The sequence below is a fragment of the Helobdella robusta genome (genome assembly GCF_000326865.2).
Source record: "Helobdella robusta unplaced genomic scaffold HELROscaffold_15, whole genome shotgun sequence".
NCBI lineage: Eukaryota > Metazoa > Annelida > Clitellata > Rhynchobdellida > Glossiphoniidae > Helobdella > Helobdella robusta.
In genome coordinates, this window is record NW_008703839.1 from 3,846,750 (window position 1) to 3,868,968 (window position 22,219).

General features: G+C 34.2%; 1 protein-coding gene across 1 annotated transcript; it reads left to right on the plus strand.

The window, feature by feature from the left end:
- Window positions 1-1,028: 1,028 nt before the first annotated feature.
- Window positions 1,029-22,162, plus strand: HELRODRAFT_169542 (hypothetical protein; the record flags this gene model as incomplete). The annotated part of the gene is made up of 25 exons (XM_009015336.1): window positions 1,029-1,108; window positions 4,059-6,856; window positions 7,548-7,766; window positions 7,918-8,060; window positions 10,583-10,760; window positions 11,372-11,497; window positions 12,236-12,649; window positions 12,805-12,998; window positions 13,315-13,427; window positions 13,759-13,991; window positions 15,092-15,169; window positions 15,707-15,867; window positions 16,013-16,186; window positions 16,588-16,710; window positions 17,099-17,297; window positions 17,417-17,886; window positions 18,031-18,199; window positions 18,401-18,606; window positions 19,189-19,295; window positions 19,662-19,915; window positions 20,227-20,415; window positions 20,585-20,726; window positions 21,148-21,321; window positions 21,411-21,525; window positions 21,941-22,162. 25 exons carry the CDS (start codon window positions 1,029-1,031, stop codon window positions 22,160-22,162), a joined length of 7,281 nt encoding a protein of 2,426 aa, XP_009013584.1.
- Window positions 22,163-22,219: the final 57 nt, after the last annotated feature.

A 22,219-nucleotide genomic window follows, 5' to 3' on the forward strand; every position in this document is an offset into this window, starting at 1 on the left:
GAATCCTGCGTTTAAAAAAAACAATATATCCGCCGGAAGGGAGCAGGATCAGAATGTTTGTATCCGTATTTATATGGTGATCAAACTAAATTAAAATTATTTTATTTATCAATTCATCTGCGCTTTAATAAACGATGATGATGAAGAAGAAGATGATGATGATGAAAATGATGATGAGGGATGTAGGTGTATGTAAGTGTTACTGATCCTACTAACTAATTATATAGAACTATGTTGTGATAAAATGGATGAACAGATCTAGTTCAAGCAATCAATGAACAGACAATAATGAATTTCTACAATCTTAAAACAACAACAACAACTACAGCACTGGCAACACTATTAATGCTTCAATTCATTCATTATACAAAGGTAACAGTTAATAAAGACCAACCTATCTGTTGGTTGTATAATATTCTACCTCACCAGACCTGCATTGTTTTGAACATGATCTGAGACGTCAACAAGCATTCCATACTATAAGTACTATTCATCTGTAACATAGCTAGCTATTTATATAGCCGCTGTACAATGTACATTGTGTACTGTAATGCTCTACACTGCATACATTGCACAATCTACATACGCTGATGAGTGCGTGTCTGTGTGATGTGTGTGTATGCCCGTTGTTTGCTTGCACAGGAATATATGCAATGCATGTTGACAATATCTACAACGCATGACTTATGCATATATATATATATATATATATATATATATATATATATATATATATATATATATATATATATATATATATATGCTTATATATTTATATAACATAAAGTCTCGTTACTGTACTGATAACTTCAAGAAATTGTTGAATGATTCTCTTGTGATATCTGGGTGGGTGTAATTTTTCAAAATAGTTGTTTTTTTTTTAATTTAAAAAGATAGTAGCTACATTGCGTCGTCAGAGCTAAGTACTATATTATTAATACATTAATGGCGCGGGTTAGCTGGTATGTTAGCAGACGTTGCGCGTGCCCCGTCCCATGCCACGTCATTGTTGTTCTTGTTAATGCGCGATGACCTGCTTCGAATGCTGTCATCTGTTGGAAGTCGCAGGGACGTCTGCGGGCTGTGCCCGTGATTGTTACGATGCGGAGTTTGCACATACAAATAAATTCACGTGTGCATCGCAGTAAATGACTGTTTCAGGCTTAGCTTGAAAACCTTAGCAAACAAATGAAAATAACATAACAAGTGCTCAACCAAATCGCTATCTGAACGCACCTGAGTTAGGAAAAATCTGTCATTGCTGTGTGTAATGAATAAACTTATAAAACTACGAGTCATTGCATAGTAACATGTTTTATGTATTTATCATTCAACTGTGTTTTATGAAAAAAATATTTAACGAAGGTTAGAAAAATATTGAGTTGGTATGAAGTAACTGTAACAGAAATATAAATATGCTGGGATACCGTTCTAGGATGACTTCTAAAAGAAGCTTCTGTTTAACCGGATATTTTCCATAAAAAATTTTTCTGAAATATTTTTAGTTTGAAATTTGTAATATATATCATTTTTGTATTTAATTAAAATTATCAAATACAAACAAATTAAGACTTATAATTAATTAATTTCACTCGCCAGAAATTGTGTCATAATATCATTATATTCAATTGAAAATTTTGAGATTATAATGATCATGAATTGAAAAATAGAACGTAAACACTTTTTTGTAGGTTTTCTACGTGGTTATTAAAGTTAGCACAATATTGTTATTTTGGGGTAGGATAAACGAGATAATCTAAATATATTCGGGATACATTAGTATCATATATATAGAATATAAATATAGAATATTTTATATATATGATTAGTATACTCTTTTTAAATTTTTATCTCAAAAGCGCTCTTAACAACGGCTAAAACAATTTATGTCAAGAAAAACCTTTTTATAGATTGAAGAGATAAGTCTTTAACAGCTTTTTGAAATTCATGATGGAGAGACCAGGTTGTCGCATGTAGCCCGGTAGACTATTCCATACTGGGGCCAGCAATAGAAACATTTCTTGAACCAATTATTATTAAACGTAATGATGGCTGGTCTAGCAGCATGATACCATGATCGACGCAATCAAACGCTGCACTTATGTCCAAAAGCGCTAAGATAGAGACATTTTTCGTATCTGTCATTGAAAAGTATTTAGACAATATTTATCCAATAAAGCTGTCTCTTTTGAGTGATGTTGTCTGAATCCTGACTGATGCACAGGCAACAAACAATTTTGTTCTAATGGCTAACCAGTTCATTAGCAACTATTTGTTCAATAATTTTTGACATAAACGGGAGATTTGAGACTGAGTTATTTTCATCGCTTGTATTCAACCCATATTTTTAAAAAGAGGTTCATGGTATCACCAGGGAATGTTTGTACAAAACAGGAAATTTTCCAGTACTCAAACATAGATTGATGAAGCTGGTGACAAATTTTGTAAATAAGTCAAAATGCTACTTAATGCTACTTTATTACATAGGTTAGAAAAAAGTAAAATAAACACAACTACCCATCCCTATTTTTAATTTAAATTCACTTGAGATTTAGTGGCTGAATTAAACTGTAAACAGCAGCACAAAATGTTTTTAAATTTCAGTTAAATGTCTCAAATTACATTTTCCTTAATCAAATTTTTAAAATTAAATTTTTTTTTTAAAAACTGATTTAAAAAATTGTTAATTTGTTTTGATGGTTATCGTTTAAAAAACTTAATTATAATTTAATTAAAATTTTTATATTATCTTTTTTAAATATTTTAATTTATTAATTTAATAAACTTTAATAGTTTTAATTTAATTTATTAAAATTATTTTATATTTTATTTAATTAAATTTCAAAATTGAACCAATTTTAATAATTTATAATTAAGTTTACTTTATTTTAAAGTAAAGTAAATGAATGTAGTTTAATCAAATTAAACTTTAAAGTTAATTAAACTATTAAACTTAATTAACAAAAATTAAAAAAGAAGAAAAATTATTTCAATTTTATTTTTTTTATACTATGTTTTATTTTATTTATATTACACAAAAAGTTCTGCCACACACTTACAGTTCTATTCTGCAAAGAAAGCAGATTCAATATTAATTTTAAATTAAAATAAATAAAGAGATGATATGCATAAAAAAATTATAAATCATATAAAAAAATTTGTTAATTAATAATTAGTACTTTGTTAATTTGTTTGTTTTATAATTTTATATAATTAATAATAATAATTAATATTAAACACTCGATTTATTGTCAATCAAATTAATAAATTTAAATTTTCAATGTTAACTTTAGAAGTTAAGTTACTCATACTTAGTAAAAAAAAATTGAATTTTGAATTAAAAACTTAGAAGATGTTGCTGATAAAATAAAAATGCAGAAAAGTTAACAGCTGAATTTACTATTAGAGAGATTATTATGTTTTTCTGGTTTAGCGCCTGATTACTTAATGATGAAGAGTACAGTAGCATTAGTATGGCTTGCTTCATGCTTATTACTAATGCTTAAGAATTCAAGCCAATCTTCTTCATTCTTTCCAATGCTTTTCACAGTTCAATTTTTTAGTGAAGAAAAAAATATACTTCCATTAAATTATTCTTACAATAGTACTTGTCCTTTTGACATATCATTAAACAGCTCTGAATATTTGTTTCGAACCAAATTAAGCTGTGTGCAGTTTCTTAAAGTTCATCTGAATTGTAGCATTTTATTTTATGATAGATCAGTTATTATGGATGTTTCAAAAGTAGAATATGATAGCAAAGTCTATCTGTCAATTAGATCTCTAAAAAAGATATCAAATTTTTTTATCCTGTTAAAATATGTGATCAAAAACAGGAAATGTTTATTGAAAAATGTGTTTAATCAACCAAGGTGCTTTGTAGTCAATCATGCTTTTATCAACATTTCATCATCTTCTATTTCACATTCCCAATTACTGAACACTCAAACTTTAGAAAAGAGTTTACATTTATGTGAACTAAAATTGCATTTAAATTTGAAACAGCAATCAGACACTAGTAGAGATTTGAAATTTTTAAATAACAAATTATTAACTAGAAGGAAAAAAAGAGCTGTAACCAACAGGCCACCGCTTTTCAATTCCACTCAATACATTACAAATGTACCGGAAGAATTACCTCCAGGAGTTGTCCTATCTGTTGGAATATTTGCTGTTGATCCAGATGATAGAGATATGGGAAAGATTACTTATTCATTATTTGCTACCAAAGATCAAAGAAGTCAGAGCATGTTTGAAATTAATCCTGCTGATGGAAAGATAACAACCAGTCAGAAGTTAGATAGAGAATCGATGCCTGTGCATTATTTCAAAGTTGTTGCCACTGATTCTGGTAAACCTCGACGCAGTTCAGATGTTTCTTTAATTATTTATGTGCAAGATGTGAATGATCATTTTCCTAAGTTTGAACAAAATTTGTATACAAAAATTATTTTTGAAAATGTTGGTGTAGGAAGTGAAGTTGTAACTGTTCATGCAAGTGATGAAGATCCAGATGAGAATGGAGAAATAATTTACAAAATTATTAATAATGGAGACATTGAAAATGTCTTTGAAATTGATCCCCAGCTGGGCATCTTAACAACCAGTGCTCAGTTGGACAGAGAAAAAAAAGACTTCTATGAGTTGAAAGTGCTGGCTATGGACAGTTCAGTTCAAGATATCAGATTGAGTTCCACAGTTAATGTTGAAATAACAATTCAAGATGAAAATGACAACAGACCTCAGTTCAAGAATGGATCATATCAATACAAGATTAAAGAAGATTATGACTACATAGCGAATCCTGTGATTGGCATTGTTGATGCAACTGATGTTGATGCTGGAAACAATGGCTTGGTGAGATATTCAATCACAAGTGGTAATTCATTGAATCATTTCGTCATAGATCCAAACGATGGTACATTGTCATTAGTGCACCCACTAGACCATGAGAAAGTTCCTTCCTACAGACTTTCAGTGAAGGCTCAAGACAGTGGACAACCAGCAATGAGTAACAACACTGTCGTGCACATTGACGTTCTTGATGTCAATGATAATGAACCAAAATTTGACATGCTAGCTTACCAAGAAACTATCATAGAGAACATTCCCATTGGAACAACCGTCTTAAAAGTTAATGCTTATGATGCTGATTCTAATCTTTTTGGAAAAATCAATTACACATTACTTAGCGATGATTTTCTGCCACTTGAAATTAATGATTTAGGAGTCATTGTTACTATGGATGAAATAGATCGAGAACAGCAGGCTGAATACTCTTTTGATGTGGTGGCTTGTGACAATGGCGAAACACAGAAATGTTCTCAAGCGTCAGTTAGATTGACAATAAGAGATTTGAATGACAATGCTCCAAAATTTGAGCAGAAAGTATACAATTCCTCTATTTCTGAGGAATCTCCACTGGGTTCTCTCGTTGAAACAGTGAGAGCCATTGACGTAGATGAGGAAGCAAATGGAAGAGTGACATACAAAATATTATCAGGGAATGATAGGGGATCGTTCAGTCTCATCACACAAATGGGTTACGGCACACTGAGCATTGCAAAGTCATTAAATTACAAACAACAAAATCAATACATTTTAGTTATTTGTGCCACAGATTCTCTTTTCAACGACACAACAACTGTTTATATCTCAATTACTGATGCCAACTTAAATAGGCCATATTTCATAGGAACTCCGTATCATTTTAAAATTTCAGAAGATACTGCAACTGGCCAGGTAGTTTTTAATGTAACTGCCAGTGATTTAGACTCCGGTGAAAATGCCAGGATATCGTATTTTTTAAACGTCAACGATTATTTTTCAATTAGTGAAAACACTGGCGAAATAAAACTGAAGCACTCATTGGATAGAGAAACGTCATCTTCTCATACTCTCACAGTGACGGCCACAGATCACGGTAGACCTCCTAAAACGGAGTATGCAGATGTTGAGGTCGTTGTCTTGGATGCAAATGACAACCCGCCTACATTCCTAAAACAGTTTTACAAGGGATCGATCCTTGAGGATGCCAACGTTGGTAGCAGCGTTGTTACAGTGCAGGCTAGAGATGCTGATGAAGGAGTCAATAAAAGAATAAAATATAGTTTGATTAATCATTTGGAAGAGTTTAAAATTGATTCATCACTTGGGATAATAAGAACGATTAAAGACCTGGATAGGGAAAAAACACATGAGTACAAACTTGTGGTGCTAGCTAGTGATGGAGGTAAGGTATCGTTAACATCATCAACTACAGTCACCATTGATGTATTGGACGTCAACGACAATGCTCCTGTTTTTGAAAGAGCAAATTTAGTGTTTCATGTGAAAGAAAATGTTCCTCTATCAACGTTGGTTGGAGAAATTAATGCACACGATTCTGATGAGGGCGCAAATGCAGTTGTCGAATATTTCCTCCTGCCCGAGATGGATTATGAACATTTCAAACTGATCCCATCACCTTCAGCAAACATTGCAACGTTGGAGACAGATACTGAATTAGATTTTGAGAGTGACAGAAATGAATTTTTGTTGAACGTACGAGCTCGATCGAATCATCTCTTCACAGATGCCCTGGTCAAAATCATTGTCACAGATGTTAATGACAACATCCCCATCGTAAATGATTTCACGGTGCTGTACAATAACTACAAAGATAATTTCAATTCTGGTATGATCGGTGTTGTCCCGGCTCGCGATCCGGATGTCACTGATAGACTGAAGTTCAAGTTTGTGCAGGGAAATGAAGGGAGGTTGATTCATTTGAATGAAACTTCAGGAATGATGAGGTTGAATCCAAGATTGAACTCCGACATGCCTACCAATGCTACTCTACTTCTCAGTGTAACTGGTCAGTTAATAACTTGTTTCAAAACTTATCATTTATTAAATAATTAGATTATTTAATTTTATTTTCATTTAGTAAGTATTTGTTAGTGTTGGTCTATTTTGTGAAATGGAATGTTTCCTACGTATTTTGTGCTTTCGTATGATGTTATTTATTTCAGTATTTTCTCTTTAAGAGTGAATTTGTTAAGATACAAATAATTAATGTGCATGTATATTTTTTAATATTACTTCTGGGTAATTTTCAATTTTTTAATGAATGTACGTACACGTGTAGATAAATTGTTTGTTTGTTCGTTTGTTCGTTAGTTTGTTTGTTAGTTTGATTGTTAGTTTGATTATTTGTTTGTTTGTTTTTTCGTTCGTTCGTTCATCTGTTTGTATATCGTAACCATAAATGAGAAATTCATTAAAAAACTTAACGAGTTGGCATGTGTTTGCAATCAAAGTTACGTTGCTCTGTTAATTTTTTTCTTCACAGTAATAATTGATAATTGATTTTTTAAAATTTTTAATTGAGTTATTAAACAATTAGTTTAGTTATACATCAGAAGATATATATATATTTTTATCTTGTTTTAGTTAATACACGCCATTCATATTTACCTACATTTTTTGGCTTATTAAAAAAAATATTTGAAGCGTTTTCTCCATTCAAAACAAAACATAAAAAAACATTATCCTGGAACATCCAGACGGATTGAATGAAGTTCGAGTGCTCTGTCACATTGAGGTTCGGCTAGTCACTGACGAAATGCTCCAAAACAGCGTCGTACTCCACTTGCTCCAGATCAACCAGCGCCTCTTCCTTGGACCTCCCTATCATGCATTTGTGTCTGCACTGGCTGCCATTGTCTCAACCACAGCCGATAATATCTACGTTATCGATGTTGCTAATGATTCTCTTAATTCAAGTTAGTGTTCATTTCTATTTCAATTATATTCATTTAATTTTTTAATAATTTTTGTAAAGGATTATTTATATTTTTCGGTAAATAGTGCAATTTTTAAAAAATTGTAAACAATGTCACAAGAGTCATTATTACTTTCAACTTGTTTCAACAGAGAAGGATAATTTAGTAATGAACGTGACATTGGCTGTGAAGGAGAGGGTTGAGTATGGTAGGGACATCTTCTACAGTGGTAAGGTACTCAGGGAGAGAATATACACCCACATGTCACTTCTTCAGAAGTTGTCTCTCATACAGGTTGGTATTTTGAATGACTTTCAAATTAACATTTTTATGGTGTGTTTGCAATATGTTTAATTCAAATTTGGAAGATTATTGCATGCATATATCTGTCTCAGTCACAACATCTATTGGGCACATCACATCTGCATATTAAATGTAATGTGCCAAGAGGTCATAGGTAAGAATTTGCAACTATTTGAAGTATACATAGTTAGTAGTTGTATAGCAATTGTAGTAGCAACAGTAACGGCAGTAGTATTAGAAGAAGAAGAAGTAGTAGTTGTAGTAGTAGTAGTAGTAGTAGTAGTAGTAGTAATAGTAGTAGTAATAGTAGAAGTAGTAGTAGCAGCAGCAGAAGTAGTAGTCTAATGACGACACATAGCCATCTCATTGCCGTTTCATTATGCTCATCTGCATGCACTGCACACAGTGTATACGTATTGATACTTTTGTGTATGCAAGCTGTCGTTGTATGGTAAGAGTGAATGGATGTTTGTCTTTCTACATTTCCATGCTCGATGTTTGTTTTAGGTCACATGTAACGTGAATTTATGTATTTTATATCAACACACACACTCACACACATTATTATGTACTGGTGTTCATCAAACTCAAGCTTAGCAAATCTGTGAGCACACATTTGTATAGAATGTATTTGCTTTAGTTGTATGAGGTTCAACATCAAATTTTCTTATTTGTCAGCTAGTTTGGTATTCATGATCTTTAAACTGTCTTTATGAGTTGCACTGATTCACCAATTGTTCCATGAAAAACCCTATAGACTTTAAGTAAAGAATGAATGGAATAAATAAAGAAAATATATATTTCACATTTGTGTATTTGTATAATGCAATGTGTATATATGTTTTTTACTACAATTATTTTCAATACATGTTCGTGTCGACTGCATCCATTTTATAGCAACTTAAATTAATATAAACGTATAACATGTTTATTATCTGTAGGATTCAAGTATAAAGTGCTGTTCCTTATATGCTTACTTCGTAACACTTGTGACGTTGTTAACTTGTTGGTTGTGTTAACCTGGGGAATATAATGTTTCACAGGACACTCAAATCAATACCATCGTGTCACCTTGTAAATCTGATTTATTGAGTAGAGTTATGTGGGTGGATTTAAGAAATTGTATTTTAATAATGACGTTGATAATAACGTTTAATATTTTCGTCATCGTCGTCGTCATCATCATGTCATGATCGGTCTCGTCATGCGTTTTGTGCTTCAAAATGTATGTTAGTTTAGGTTTAACATGCATAGTGAATTGATTGCTTTACTTTTTCAATTCTCCATGGCAGCCATTCTCTTCAGTAGGTTAATTCCGTTGCATTTGATTAATTTTTTGTGAGTGAACTAACTATTCCGCTGATGTTGTTGATGTTTTAACAGATGAGCGAGTTAGGAGAACGTAGATTTGTGTTTATGTTTGTTCATGTATGTGTGTATGTTTGTATGCATGTTTGTATGCATGTGTGTTTGTGTATGTGTGTGTGTGTATGCTTGTATGGATGAATATTAATATAAAAATTATATTTAGATGGATCTCAATAGATTACTGCTGCTTCATATTATTTATAGCTGTTCCTTATTTGTTGGAGGTTTATTTAATAAATAATTAATGAATTTATTGCCATGTAATGTTCCTTCACATAAATTTATTCAATGTTGTGTGCCTACAGGCTGGCTGGCTATCAAAGCTTTATTTCTCATTCATCATGTGGAATGTTGTGGCTTTGTTGCTGGGATGTGTGCATGTGTGTGCATGTATATCTGTGTGTTTGTGTATGCATGCATGCATTGCAATAGTAAAATTGATTTATTTGTGTTTTTGTGCCTGTGCATGTGTTTGGTGTGCGTGTGTTTGTGTATGTGCGTGTTGTTGATGTGTGTGTGTGTGTGTGTGTGTGTGTGTGTGTGTGTGTATGTGTAGTGGCAGGGAAAATAACTGAATGTCTGCTGAATGCTGAATAAATGAATTATTTAATGGCTGAGTTAATAAAAATGTAAACAATTTGATAAATAAAAAATAGAAAGCTAGGTATTCAAATTTTTAAATGAATGAATGAATGAATGTATGAATGAACGAACGAAAGAACGAACGAATGATTGAATGAATGAATAAAAGTATAAACAGATAAATAATACAAAAATAGAAAGATGAATTCAATAAAATGAAAATAACTAAGTTTGTGGAGGAGTCATGAGTCAGTTAATTAAAAAAGTATACAAATGGGTAGATATCATTAAAAATTATTTTCCGATGTCATTAAATTCGTCCCTCTATAGTTTTATTCTTGACGATGAGGTGATAAAATTTGTAATAATAATGATAATAACAACAACGTCTTTGTACTACTATAATTCTTTTCATCTGTACTCTGGTTCATTAAATTTCAAATTAAAAATAATCAACTTAACGATATTACGAATTTTTTAAAAATTCTCAAATGTTTTTCGTGAACACCCCTAAATGAAATCTTTCTGAAAAAAATGAAACTTTGTCATTTCGCAACAAACAGGTCCTTCCTTTTGACGACGACGACATCTGCCACAGGGAACCCTGCCTCAACTTTGAAGATTGTCACGTGACATTTGAATTTTCCGGCGCTACGAACATGGCGAACAATGAATTCATGTTCTACAGAAGTGTTCACACTCGTTCTCATTTCTCGTGCTCTTGCCGACGAGGGTTTACAGGTGCGATCATCGGTGTGATTTTGCTGCATGTATTTGAATGGCGCCAGTAATGCAATGTTAATGATTAGTTTGAAGCTCGAAGCTCACCGAAGTCTCATCTACATTTGCCTAGTTTAAAATAATCTACAGCTCAAATTATTCCAACGATGGAACACATCTAACTAAACTTATATGCTAATTGTTAGGATATTATTGCACAAAAGTTAATAAGTTTCAGAGACTGACTTTATGACAAAAGCTCCAAGCTCACGACATGTTTTACGAATTTGCTGCGATGGTGGAAATTAGTAATACAAGTTTTTGAGTGATTGATTTTAAAAAAGGATGATGACGAGGAGGAGACTGACAATATGTTCACCTACTTTTCCGAAAAATCATGGCGATAGACGTCGACTGGGATGATGATGATGATAATGATGAGTGGCTGGATGATGAGGATGATGATGAGTGGCTGGATGATGATTTTATTTTTAAAGAAACATTTCAAAATATTGTTAACAACAAGTACATTTATTATATATCTATTATTTATTATTATTATCACATTTTTATTTATTTATTTGTTATTCATTTTATGCTTTCATTTCTCTGGACACGACACGGCATGGCAGGTAAGGAGTACGACAACATGTGCGACATGGAGGTAGATCTCTGTTACTCCTCCCCCTGCCTCAACAACGCCACCTGTCTGACAGTTGAGGCTGGCCACAAGTGTCTCTGTCCTTTTCAGTATGCTGGTCAGTTGGAAATTGTGATGATGATGATGGTGATGATGATTGTTGTTGTTATTATTATTATTATTATATCATGATGATTACAAAGATTATGACGAAGATGATAGCTTTGTGGTGTTTTTTTCAATATTACGCCATTGCAATAATGTTTTATAAGGTATTATGAATAAAATTTTTATTTACCTATCTGTTCATCTTGCAATAATTTTGTAAAATGTAGGTAAATGAAATTTCAGTCTAGAATGTATTTAATATGTTAATATTGAAATGTGTTTCAATTCTTTCTGATTTGGCTCATTCCCACAATAATTTTAATAATTTTAATTTACAATTTGTTGACAGTTTTATTGCACTGTCAACATCTTGAATGCCTGCTAAGATCTTGATAAATATTTATAGTCACAAATATACATACATACCTTCGTGCATTGAATCATTGAATGAGTTTTGTTATCATCTGATTTCTGTGTAACTTTTTTCATTTTTGTGTTCTGCTACCGATACAAACATTTCAGTTTGGTATTGTGTAGTCTTAACTTATGTATACATGTGTATGTTTTAACATTTGCATTTGTAAGAATTTAAAACTTCATTTTATTTTCAATAATCACATTAATCACAATGTTCAATGTCAATCTTATTATCTGTTATCATTTACATCAGGCTCTATTTCTCTGTCGTTTTAATATAATCTTATTTTTGGAGTTGCCTGTTGACGTCAGTGTTGAAACATCCCAACAGGTGTCCACTGCGAAATTGATCTGACCGTCACGTCAAGTAACAAAATGCTTCTCACTGGAACTTCCAACTCTGTAACCGACCTTGCAAACATTCCATGTCCAGCTGAGCAGAAGAATTTTTGCAAACATCCGTCCAGCTGTTTCCTCGTTAAAACATGCCCACTCCAGACGCATCGTCAACAAGATCACCAAGAACAAACGCTTCCACAGTGTTCATATGTTGCTTGTTGTTTGATATGCGACCAAACCAGCTGCCACGATTGTGCTAATAAGCCAGGTTACACGAAGTTCTGTGAACTTCGAGTGAGAAGTTTTGGAGGCAAAACCCATGGTAAAGACGAAGATGTCGATGATGATGTTGATGAAATAAGAAGCGGTCGTCATCATGTTGGTGCATCCTATATTGCTTTTCCAGGTCTGCGTAACAAGTTCAGGTTCAGCATTAGAATGAGGTTGTTGTGTGTTTTATTTGATTGTCGATAGTATTGTTTTTATTAAGTCGTCTTTACAGAAGAACATGTTTTAATAGATTTCGTAATTTGAAATTGAGCAGATTCGCCACTACCTCAGCAGATGGGCTGTTGTTCTACAATGGAAGATACAACAAACATCACTTGGACTTCATCATGTTGAGGATGGTCGGTGGACAATTGAAGTTTTCGTTCTCCCTCGGTTCACACCAAGTAACGACTGTTCACTCTCATGTTGAGAACAGGGTGAACACGGGCAGGTGGATTCAGTTGAACATCATCTATTATAATGGGGTAGGTCTTATTTTTGTTTGTTTGCTTCAAATACAATAACTCTTTCTTTTTCATTGCAGTTTTATAATTTTATAAATTGTTATTTCACCGCTGTAAAATTGCAATCCATCGTGCAATTTTTATTTACATAACGTTCAGTAACTTCACCCTCGATAACACTTTTGTGTACCTATTAAAACGATGATGTCGGTTAAACAATACAAAAAATTGAAGCAATCTTGCCAACCATCGACCTGAACTGAACTAATGAGCCTAGTAACGAGCACACCACTGCAAAAACAGACACCACACTACGAACAAACACATCACATTGCAGACTGCCACTCTTATAGTTGGAGAGGATTGTGATGCTCAACTGTTACTGAAGAAGGAAGCCCACCTTGATGAGCATTCATGCGCTCAGCAAGCAACACAACATTTAGATGGCAGGTCTGTCTGGCGACATGCAGTGTTCTTTGGTTTTTGACGGACTTGTTTTACAATTATTTTAGCGTTTTGTTGCAACTTTGCATAAAAATTTGACATGAAAAGTACAAAAATCTAAATTTAATTGTTTGTTATAAATGATATGACAAAAAGAATAATTTGCAAAATTTTCTTTTTCTATTGCTACTTTTTGTTTATTATTTTCACAATTGGCCTAGGATAGCTAATCAGTGTTTTTGAGTTAATTTAATTTTAAATATATTTATATAGTTGAGGTCTGTTTTAAATTTATAAATATTTTTTAGACTATAAATGAACGGTTGATTGCACACAGATGCAGTGACGTAACAGAACTCTGCCATCGCCATCTTGATCTCACTGGTCCATTCTACGTTGGAGGCTTGCCTGACGACGACAACCTCCGCAGCCACCTGCTCCAGATGCTCGCAGTCGATGGAAGTGAAAACAATCAACATGAGGGCCACCCTGTGGATGTTTCAGACGATGATGTTGAAGAGACTGCTGAAGTTGGATCATCTGAAGCACAAAATTTTAAACGTGCAAAACGTCAGAAACTGCACAAACATCACCGTCACCAAAGACAACAAAACCATCTCCATCATCATCATTATCATACTCATCATCACCATCATGCTCATCATCACCATAATCTTCTTCGGTTTGATGGTTGCATCAGTGATCTTTATATAGATAGTGAATTGGTGGACATGAATGAGTACGTGAGTGAAGCTGGGACGCAAATGTTCTGCCCTCAGCTTGATGACTATTGCCACAGAAGTCCATGTCACAATCGAGGTATTTTTTCTCGCTTTTATTTTTGTTTGATTATTTTCATTGTATTTATGGTCACTTCAATTTATTTGTTTACATCAAATTTTTAATTGTTGCAACCAACAACGGTGGACGTATTTTTGAGATGGGACTGACGCGGATCTAGACATTTGAGGGGTTTCAAAATTTGAAATATACTGCTAGAAACTTATTAAACTCTAACTGCCGACAAACGCAATCGGTATTAACTATTATACAATGCCAAGCTAGTAGCATAGTTACTATTCAAAAGTGGTATTCCCATTAGCAACATCGAACAAAGTTTTAACAGTATCGGTCATTAAGATGTATTTAACTCAATATTTATATATTATGATATTTGTAGTTCAAATTTATTCACGGATCCATCTGCAGCGAGTCTCCTGCGTTGGATTAGGTAAATCCAAATCTGAAATTGGAACCGCCTCGTTCTTCTTTAGGAATGAAACGAACTCAATGTTCCTGAATGTTAATAATAGTTAATCCTCACAAAATCATCTCACAGAACACGGCCAAACCTAGGCGATTTTTTCCATACAATCTTTTTTTTATTATTCCTCAGAGGCACCAACAACGAGGCACTGAACGTGAACGCATTTCAATAGACGTGAATTAGCGCATCTCACACGTTGCATATGATACACGAATATCTCTCTGCATTCAAACCCAGTGACTGCAACATCACGTTCAGACAGGCGTCTTAACCATTAAACTACTTCGCTGGCTTATTAATACTGTCATACACGTCTTAAAATATGACCAACTTGTAATCGCCTGACCAGTAAAAATTGAACAATAATTTATCGTGAAATATTTTGAATTGAAATAATTTGAAGGAGTTTGTAGATCACTGTGGAGCGACTTCATTTGCGATTGTGAGGATGGATTTTCTGGAAAGACATGTAACAACTCAGGTTGTCTGCACCTATCTCTTTCAACTACATCTGTATTTGTTGGAATTTTGAAAATTTGCATAAACTATAAAACAGTTTTTAATTTGCTCATTTAGTTATCCAAATAATTATTTTATATTCATCCTTTTATTTATTCAGTTAATCATTTATTTGTTTAATTACAGTTCCTCTGATTGATGGTGCATTACAATTTAAAGGTTAAATTTTCGGATCACTGTTTGATAATTCATTTTTTTTTACAAAACGATCATTTGTTAATCATTAGTCGTTCAATTAATTAATTAATTAATTAATTAATTAATTAATTAATTAATTAATTAATTAATTAATTCACGACATAGCTAACACTAACTGACTATTCCATCAATAATTTAATCAACCAACCAATCAATCAGTTAAGGAATCAATCAACTAACCAAACAATCAGCAATCGATCATTCAAACTTCTGACCAATCAACTGACTATCTAGCCTATCAGTCAATTAATTAATAAACTTTCGGACCAATCAGGGAAGAGTTACATCTTCTACAAATCAGGCCAGCATGGACTGCCCCTTATCGTCTACCCCTGGATGGTGGCTCTTCATTTCAGGACGACCCATCGAAATGGTGTGCTGCTTGCTGTCCAGTTAAACAAACTTCATGGAAATGATGACGAACAGAATGCTGACCATCATTATGATCATTTGATCCTGCAGGTTTGTCATTTTAATATTTTTTTATTTCCCCGTTTTTTCATTTTACATTAGAGACGAAATTAAAATAACGTTCATTTTTCTTAAATGATTTTTTCTTATAAACTTTCAAATGTTTACGTTCTTTGATTTCCAAATTAAAATGCAGGTAAAAAATGGGTTTTTACAATGTAGGATGCCATTTTCGTCTTCGTCGTCTTCGTCACCGTTGTTATCCATGGACGTGGTCAGCAGCGGCATAAATGATGGTCAGTGGCATCACGTGCTAGTAACTTGGAATGCTTCTTGCGTCACCTTTCAACTCGATTACTCATCTGCCAAAGTATTCTCTGTTTTCATATATTTGTTTTTATTATCTCTTCCATTCACACAGTATTGAAAGCAAATTCCAAACATATTAAAAAAACAAGCTCTTAAAGTTTCGAAGATGTTGTTGCCAGCTTGAACCCATGAATAATTTTCGTTTGCAAAGTTTTTTTCTTTGATCTTGAAACACTTTTATAGAATTTAAACTGTTTTTAAAGCAGGTTAAAATCAAATTTCTGCTTCAAAAAAGAAAATATTTTGTGCTAAAACATTACACAAAAAATGTATTTACAATTTACAATAAAAATGTATAAAACAGATGTATGTATGTGTAGTGTATGTATTCCGATAAATCTTGAACGACGCTAAATAAAAATCAAATTACCAAGAGTCATAACATAAATTGTTATCAACTAGGTCAGCTATTCCCTGACCGATCAGCTGACTGGTTATCGGGTCAAGGACATCTCAGTTGGTGCGTTACTTAAAGGTGAAGGTGAACAGGTGGTAGCTACTGAAGGTTTCATTGGATGTTTCAAGGTTTACTTCGATTGATGCTTTGTCCATCGTTTCTGTATTTTATTATTCAAAAAATTTCTCTTTTACCAAATTTTTTATTCTACATTTTTATTGTTTCAATTTGTTTTCAGTTTTTTTAATGCCCTAAAGATCAATGAATGTTATATCATCAGAAACACAGCCTAATCGTCGTCTTCATCGTTCTGAATATTTCATTTAAAACAGGAGTCATAATATTCATATCATGACATCATGACATCATCACGATACTATCACGATACCATCTTGATACCATCATGACTCTGTTATGATGTCATAGATATCATATGATCTCGATTTCATGCCCAATCTAACCAACGAAATCAACCTGTATGAATAATTTGCAACAAACCTTCTTGTCATTGCGTAGCTATTGAGGGTAGGTGGCAACATGAACATGCCGTTTGTGGAGAGGATGCTACATGACGTTACTGAAGGGTGCCATGCCAGCAACAGGTGCATGGAAGAATCAGGCAATGTTGAGGTGGAAGGCAGTGTGAAGAAATGCAACAACGCAACTTCAGTTTGTGTTGACGTGTTTGACACGCTGGAATGCGTTTGTGATAGAGGTATTTGTTAATTTTGTATTATCGCTTTTTTGTTTGAGATATTTTTTAACATTTAAATGATTTGATTTCGCCGTATAAAATATAAAAGTAAAAATTAAATTTAAACAAACTTATTCCAGGTTTCCAAGGTGAGAATTGCAAAAGTGTGTGTGACCTCGGCAGGCATGCTTGTCAAGAAGGAGTTACGAAATGTGTTCAGAACAGTACAACATTTTATGGATACGAATGTGTGACAGAAAATATCTTGCTGCTACAACATCAACTCACCATGCAACAGCAACAACAGCAGCAACAGATGCAGCAGCTGTTGTTGAAGCTGCAACAGCTGCACTCTTTGAAACAACACAAGTCCCACGTCACTTTCGATGTGCAACATCGGTTCAACTTGCATCAGTTGTTATTCTATCAACGTTTGTTGCAACGAGCACAAGAACTTCAACAAACTTATCAACATCGACAGCATGAACAACAGCAACAAAAATGTCCGCCATCTTGGTGGGGGTGGCCCACGTGTGGCCCATGCAACTGCCAATCAAACAAGGGGTTCAGTTCCAACTGCGATCAGAAAACTGGCACTTGTTTTTGTAAGGTTGGTTGAAAGAATTTTTTTTAATATTTAGATTGATGATCGACTTATTCATGGTTCAATTTTACAATTTTGTAAGATTAAACTAGGTGCAATTTTCGTAACATAGTTGTAGATATTGAAACAATTTGTATCACTTGTAATCAGGCAAACCATTATTTGCGTGGATCTTCATGCTTGCCGTGTGACTGCTACAGAGAAGGTTCTATGTCCTTCCAGTGCGATATCCTGTCGGGTCAGTGTCCTTGTCGAGCTGACATCATCGGAAGGCAGTGTGACAGGTGTAGTGATCTGACGGCGGAAGTTACTGGCGATGGTAAGTAGCTGGCTCTGATGTTTTTGCCCTTGTCAATATCACGTGCTCTTATTAGATGCATTATCTTAAGTTCTCCAGTTCCTGCTACCTGCTTGCATTTTTTGATTTGCACGCATTATTCAACGAGAGATGATCAAATAAGACATGAAATACCATGATGATGATGGGGATGATGATGATGGTAGTGATGATGATAAACAGGTTGCCAAGCAGTTGTTGGTGCGTGTCCTCGATCGTTCCACTCATCCGTCTGGTGGCAGAGGAGTCCCTTCAACGCCACCATCGTTGGTCCATGCCCTCCAAGGATGGTTGGCATGGCAACGAGGCACTGCAGTCACAATCAGGGATGGCACGACAGTGATGTCACTAATTGCACTTCGGAACTTTTTGTTGACCTTGAAAAAGTGGTCAGTGCAGTTTTTTCGATTTGAATATTTTTTTTTATAACTGGCTTGTTATCTTCGTTTAGCGTAATTTTGTGATTGGTCTGTTGTTGCATGCTTTTGAAACCGTCTTGATCAACACCAAAATGTAGGCTGTTGATGTTATGAAGTAACAAAAAATATTTTACTTAACGTCCAGTGGACTATTAACGAACTAATCAGCCAGCTAGCTAATTAACAAACTAATCAATCAACCAATCAATAAATCAACCAACCAACCAATCAATCAATCAATCAATCAATCAATCAATCAATCAATCAATCAATCAATCAATCGATCGATCGATCGATCGATCGATCGATCGATCAATCAATCAATCAATCAATCAATCAATCAATCAATCAATCAATCAATCAATCAATCAACCCATCAACCAACTAATCAATCAATCAATCAATCAAGCAATTAATCAATCAATCAACCAATCAATCAACCAAGTAACTAACAAACCAATCTACCAACAATCTGACCCATCATTACAGATGCACTCAATAGAAAGCGGTCATCTGATATTAAACACCTACGTATCTAAAGACATCATCCAGCGCTTGAATCACTCCACATGTCTCGTCCACGATTGGCCACTGAAGAGAACGTCCTTGACATTGAACGACTTGAACGTGACCTTCAAACTGTTGAGCAGTGTTACTGAGTATGAGAGCAGGCTATCCGGACTGGAGATGACTCACACACAGGATAGAAACTACCTGCTGGTTGGTTGGCTGGCTGGTTGGCTGGTTGGTTGGCTGGATGGCTGGCTGGTTGGCTGGCTGGTTGGTTGGCTGGCTGGCTGGAATGATGTGCATGAAATAATTTCCTGGCAAAATTATAATAGCTGTTTAACTGAAGACAATCTGATGATAGGCTGCATGGATTTCCAGTGAACATGTTCTGATTATAATTTTCTAAAACGTCTTACTCATCAGCATTCACTAATCTGTAAAACAAATACTCTTCTTTACTTTTAACATCTTATGAAAGTTTTGTAAGAAACTCATTTCTTTATTTGACTTAAAAGAACGAATTACTTCATACTGTTAAAGTGGCAGTTGAAACATTTGCAGAACCTGGTGAACACGTTAGGAAGAACATTGCATGCTGATTATTTCAAACTTTGGACGTCAATCAACGAGAAGGAGCAAAACTCGACGATTACGTTGTTGATGAATGTCTTCAGATACGTTGACAACATGGTCCTCAACATGCCCATCATCTTCACGCAACCCTTTGATACTGTTCACAAGGATATAGGTGGTACTGATAAGTTGATAAGTTGGTAAAGGAAGGAAGGAACGAACGAACGAATGAATGAATGAATGAATGAATGAATGAATGAATGAATGAATGAATGAATGAATGAATGAATGAATGAATGAATGAATTATTCAAACAGATTCTGTCTATCAGAGTCTGATTTTTTTAAAGAGTAAAATAATTGTGCATTGAACTGAAGGGAAATGAATGATGAAAAGAGAATGTTTGAATTGAATTAGGGAATTGATAACGTGTTGAATGCATTTAAGTTTATAAAATTTGCATTTATTTAATTATCCGCAATAATGTTTCTACATTTTACGTCAAAGTGCTTGGATTGGATTGGGTGGATGGTTCACGTCTCCCATCATCATCGTCGTCGTCGTCATCATCATCATCATCTGACGTCATCACCATCCTACCGAAGTTCAACAACAAGGTCAAACAAAAAGAGGTTGTCGCCATGGATACGTTCGTCCAGTTGAACTTCAACTCCCCTGATTCGCATGGTGGTCAACGTAAGTGGTCATCTGTTGTTGTTGATGATAATGACGATGGTGGTGATGGTATGGTGACGACAGAGATGCTCCTCACAAATGATACGTTTCTATACAATATTTGCCAGAATTATCAGTTGTTAAGAAAATGTTGCTTTTATTATTTTTTAATTGTAACATTCACTTCAAGAAACACTTCTAACCGAGACAATTGAACGCCCTGCAGACCACCAAATGTTGAAGTCTCAACATGGCCCTTCACTGTACATTGGTTACATCATCTTCAAATCTCTGGCTCACATCTTGCCTAAGAAATACGATGATAAGTTCAGGTCATTCTCTCAAATTTATTCTTCCAAAAAAATTTTTTAAATTTGTTCTTTTAGTTTTTTTCATCTGTTTTTTTTCACAAAACTTTTTTTTATTTATTTGAACGGCGTCAGTCATTTTGTTTTTTTGCTATCTTCATAATTTCAAACTTAATATTTTCATCGTTTGATCATATTTTAAGTCTGTTGCGGGTGCATGGTGCATGTGGGCTATAGGGCACATTGAATTTCGGTCCTGACCATGTTTATCACTTACCTGCCTGCTGTGTTGCAACGGTTGTTGCCGCTGTTAGCTGCCTTAGTACCATAACTAATGATTGCATTGCAATACTAACAACGGAGATAATAATAATAATAATAATGATAAAAATAACAATAATCAAAATAATAATATTATTATCATTAACGTTTTTACTACCATCAGACGGTCGCACGTGACGTCATCATCGGTCATCAACTCACCCGTCATCTACCTGTCCGTTTATAATGCGTCATCATCGTCGTCGTCATCATCGTTATCAGGGTCACTGACCATAGAATTTAAATCGGTACCAAAGAATAAATACACAAAACCGAGGTGCATCAGCTTATGGAACGGGTAACTGGACTTTTTTTTTTCTTACGTATTTTTTTCATTCGATGTTTCTTCAAATATTCAGCTGTTTGGACTTGTGATTAATTTTTCAGCGTGTGGACGAACAAGTTTTGCAAGCTGTTGAATGATGATGACGTGAGTTACAGCACTTGCTCGTGCAAACATTCATCTGCATTTGCTGTCATGACGGAACCAACTTTCGATGTTGTTAGTATGTTGTTGTTGTTGTGTTGTTACTGTTGTTGTTGTTGCTGTTGTTAGTATGTTGTTGTTGTTGCTGTTAGTATGTTGTTGTTGTTTGTTGTTGTGGTTGTTATTGTTAGTATGTTGTTGTTGTTTGTTGTTGTGTTGTTAGTATGTTGCTTTTGTTGTTGTTGTGGTTGTGGTTGTAATTGTTGTAGTTATTGTTCAATGGATGTCGTTAGTGTTGTTCTCATTGCCAGTCGATTGACGTGGCGTTGTGTTTGTTGTTGTTGTTGTGTTCGTTTAACAGATGTGAGAGCTGTTTTGGTTGCAGTTTTGTTACTTGCTGACATTTTAACGATAGACGTCGTTATTGTAGAATGAAATATTTTATGAACCACACTTTCCTATACCTCGATTCTTCTCTCACCCACCGCAGACCAAAACAGCAGGTCCATTCATAATGGATGTCTCCTTGTACGTCGGCATTCCACTCTCTCTCCTCTTCTTCCTCGTCGCGTTTGTCACCTTCAGTTTCATCAACTTCGTTTCCACGCGGAACATCAGCAATGCCATCAACATGCACCTGACAGGCACCTTGTTCATCACTTACTTAATATTTCTGATAGGAATTGATAAAGTTGAACACAGGGTGATTTAAGTTTTTGTGCCAACTCTTATTAAAATGGAAATAACTTCGATGCAATTTTTCGCAACT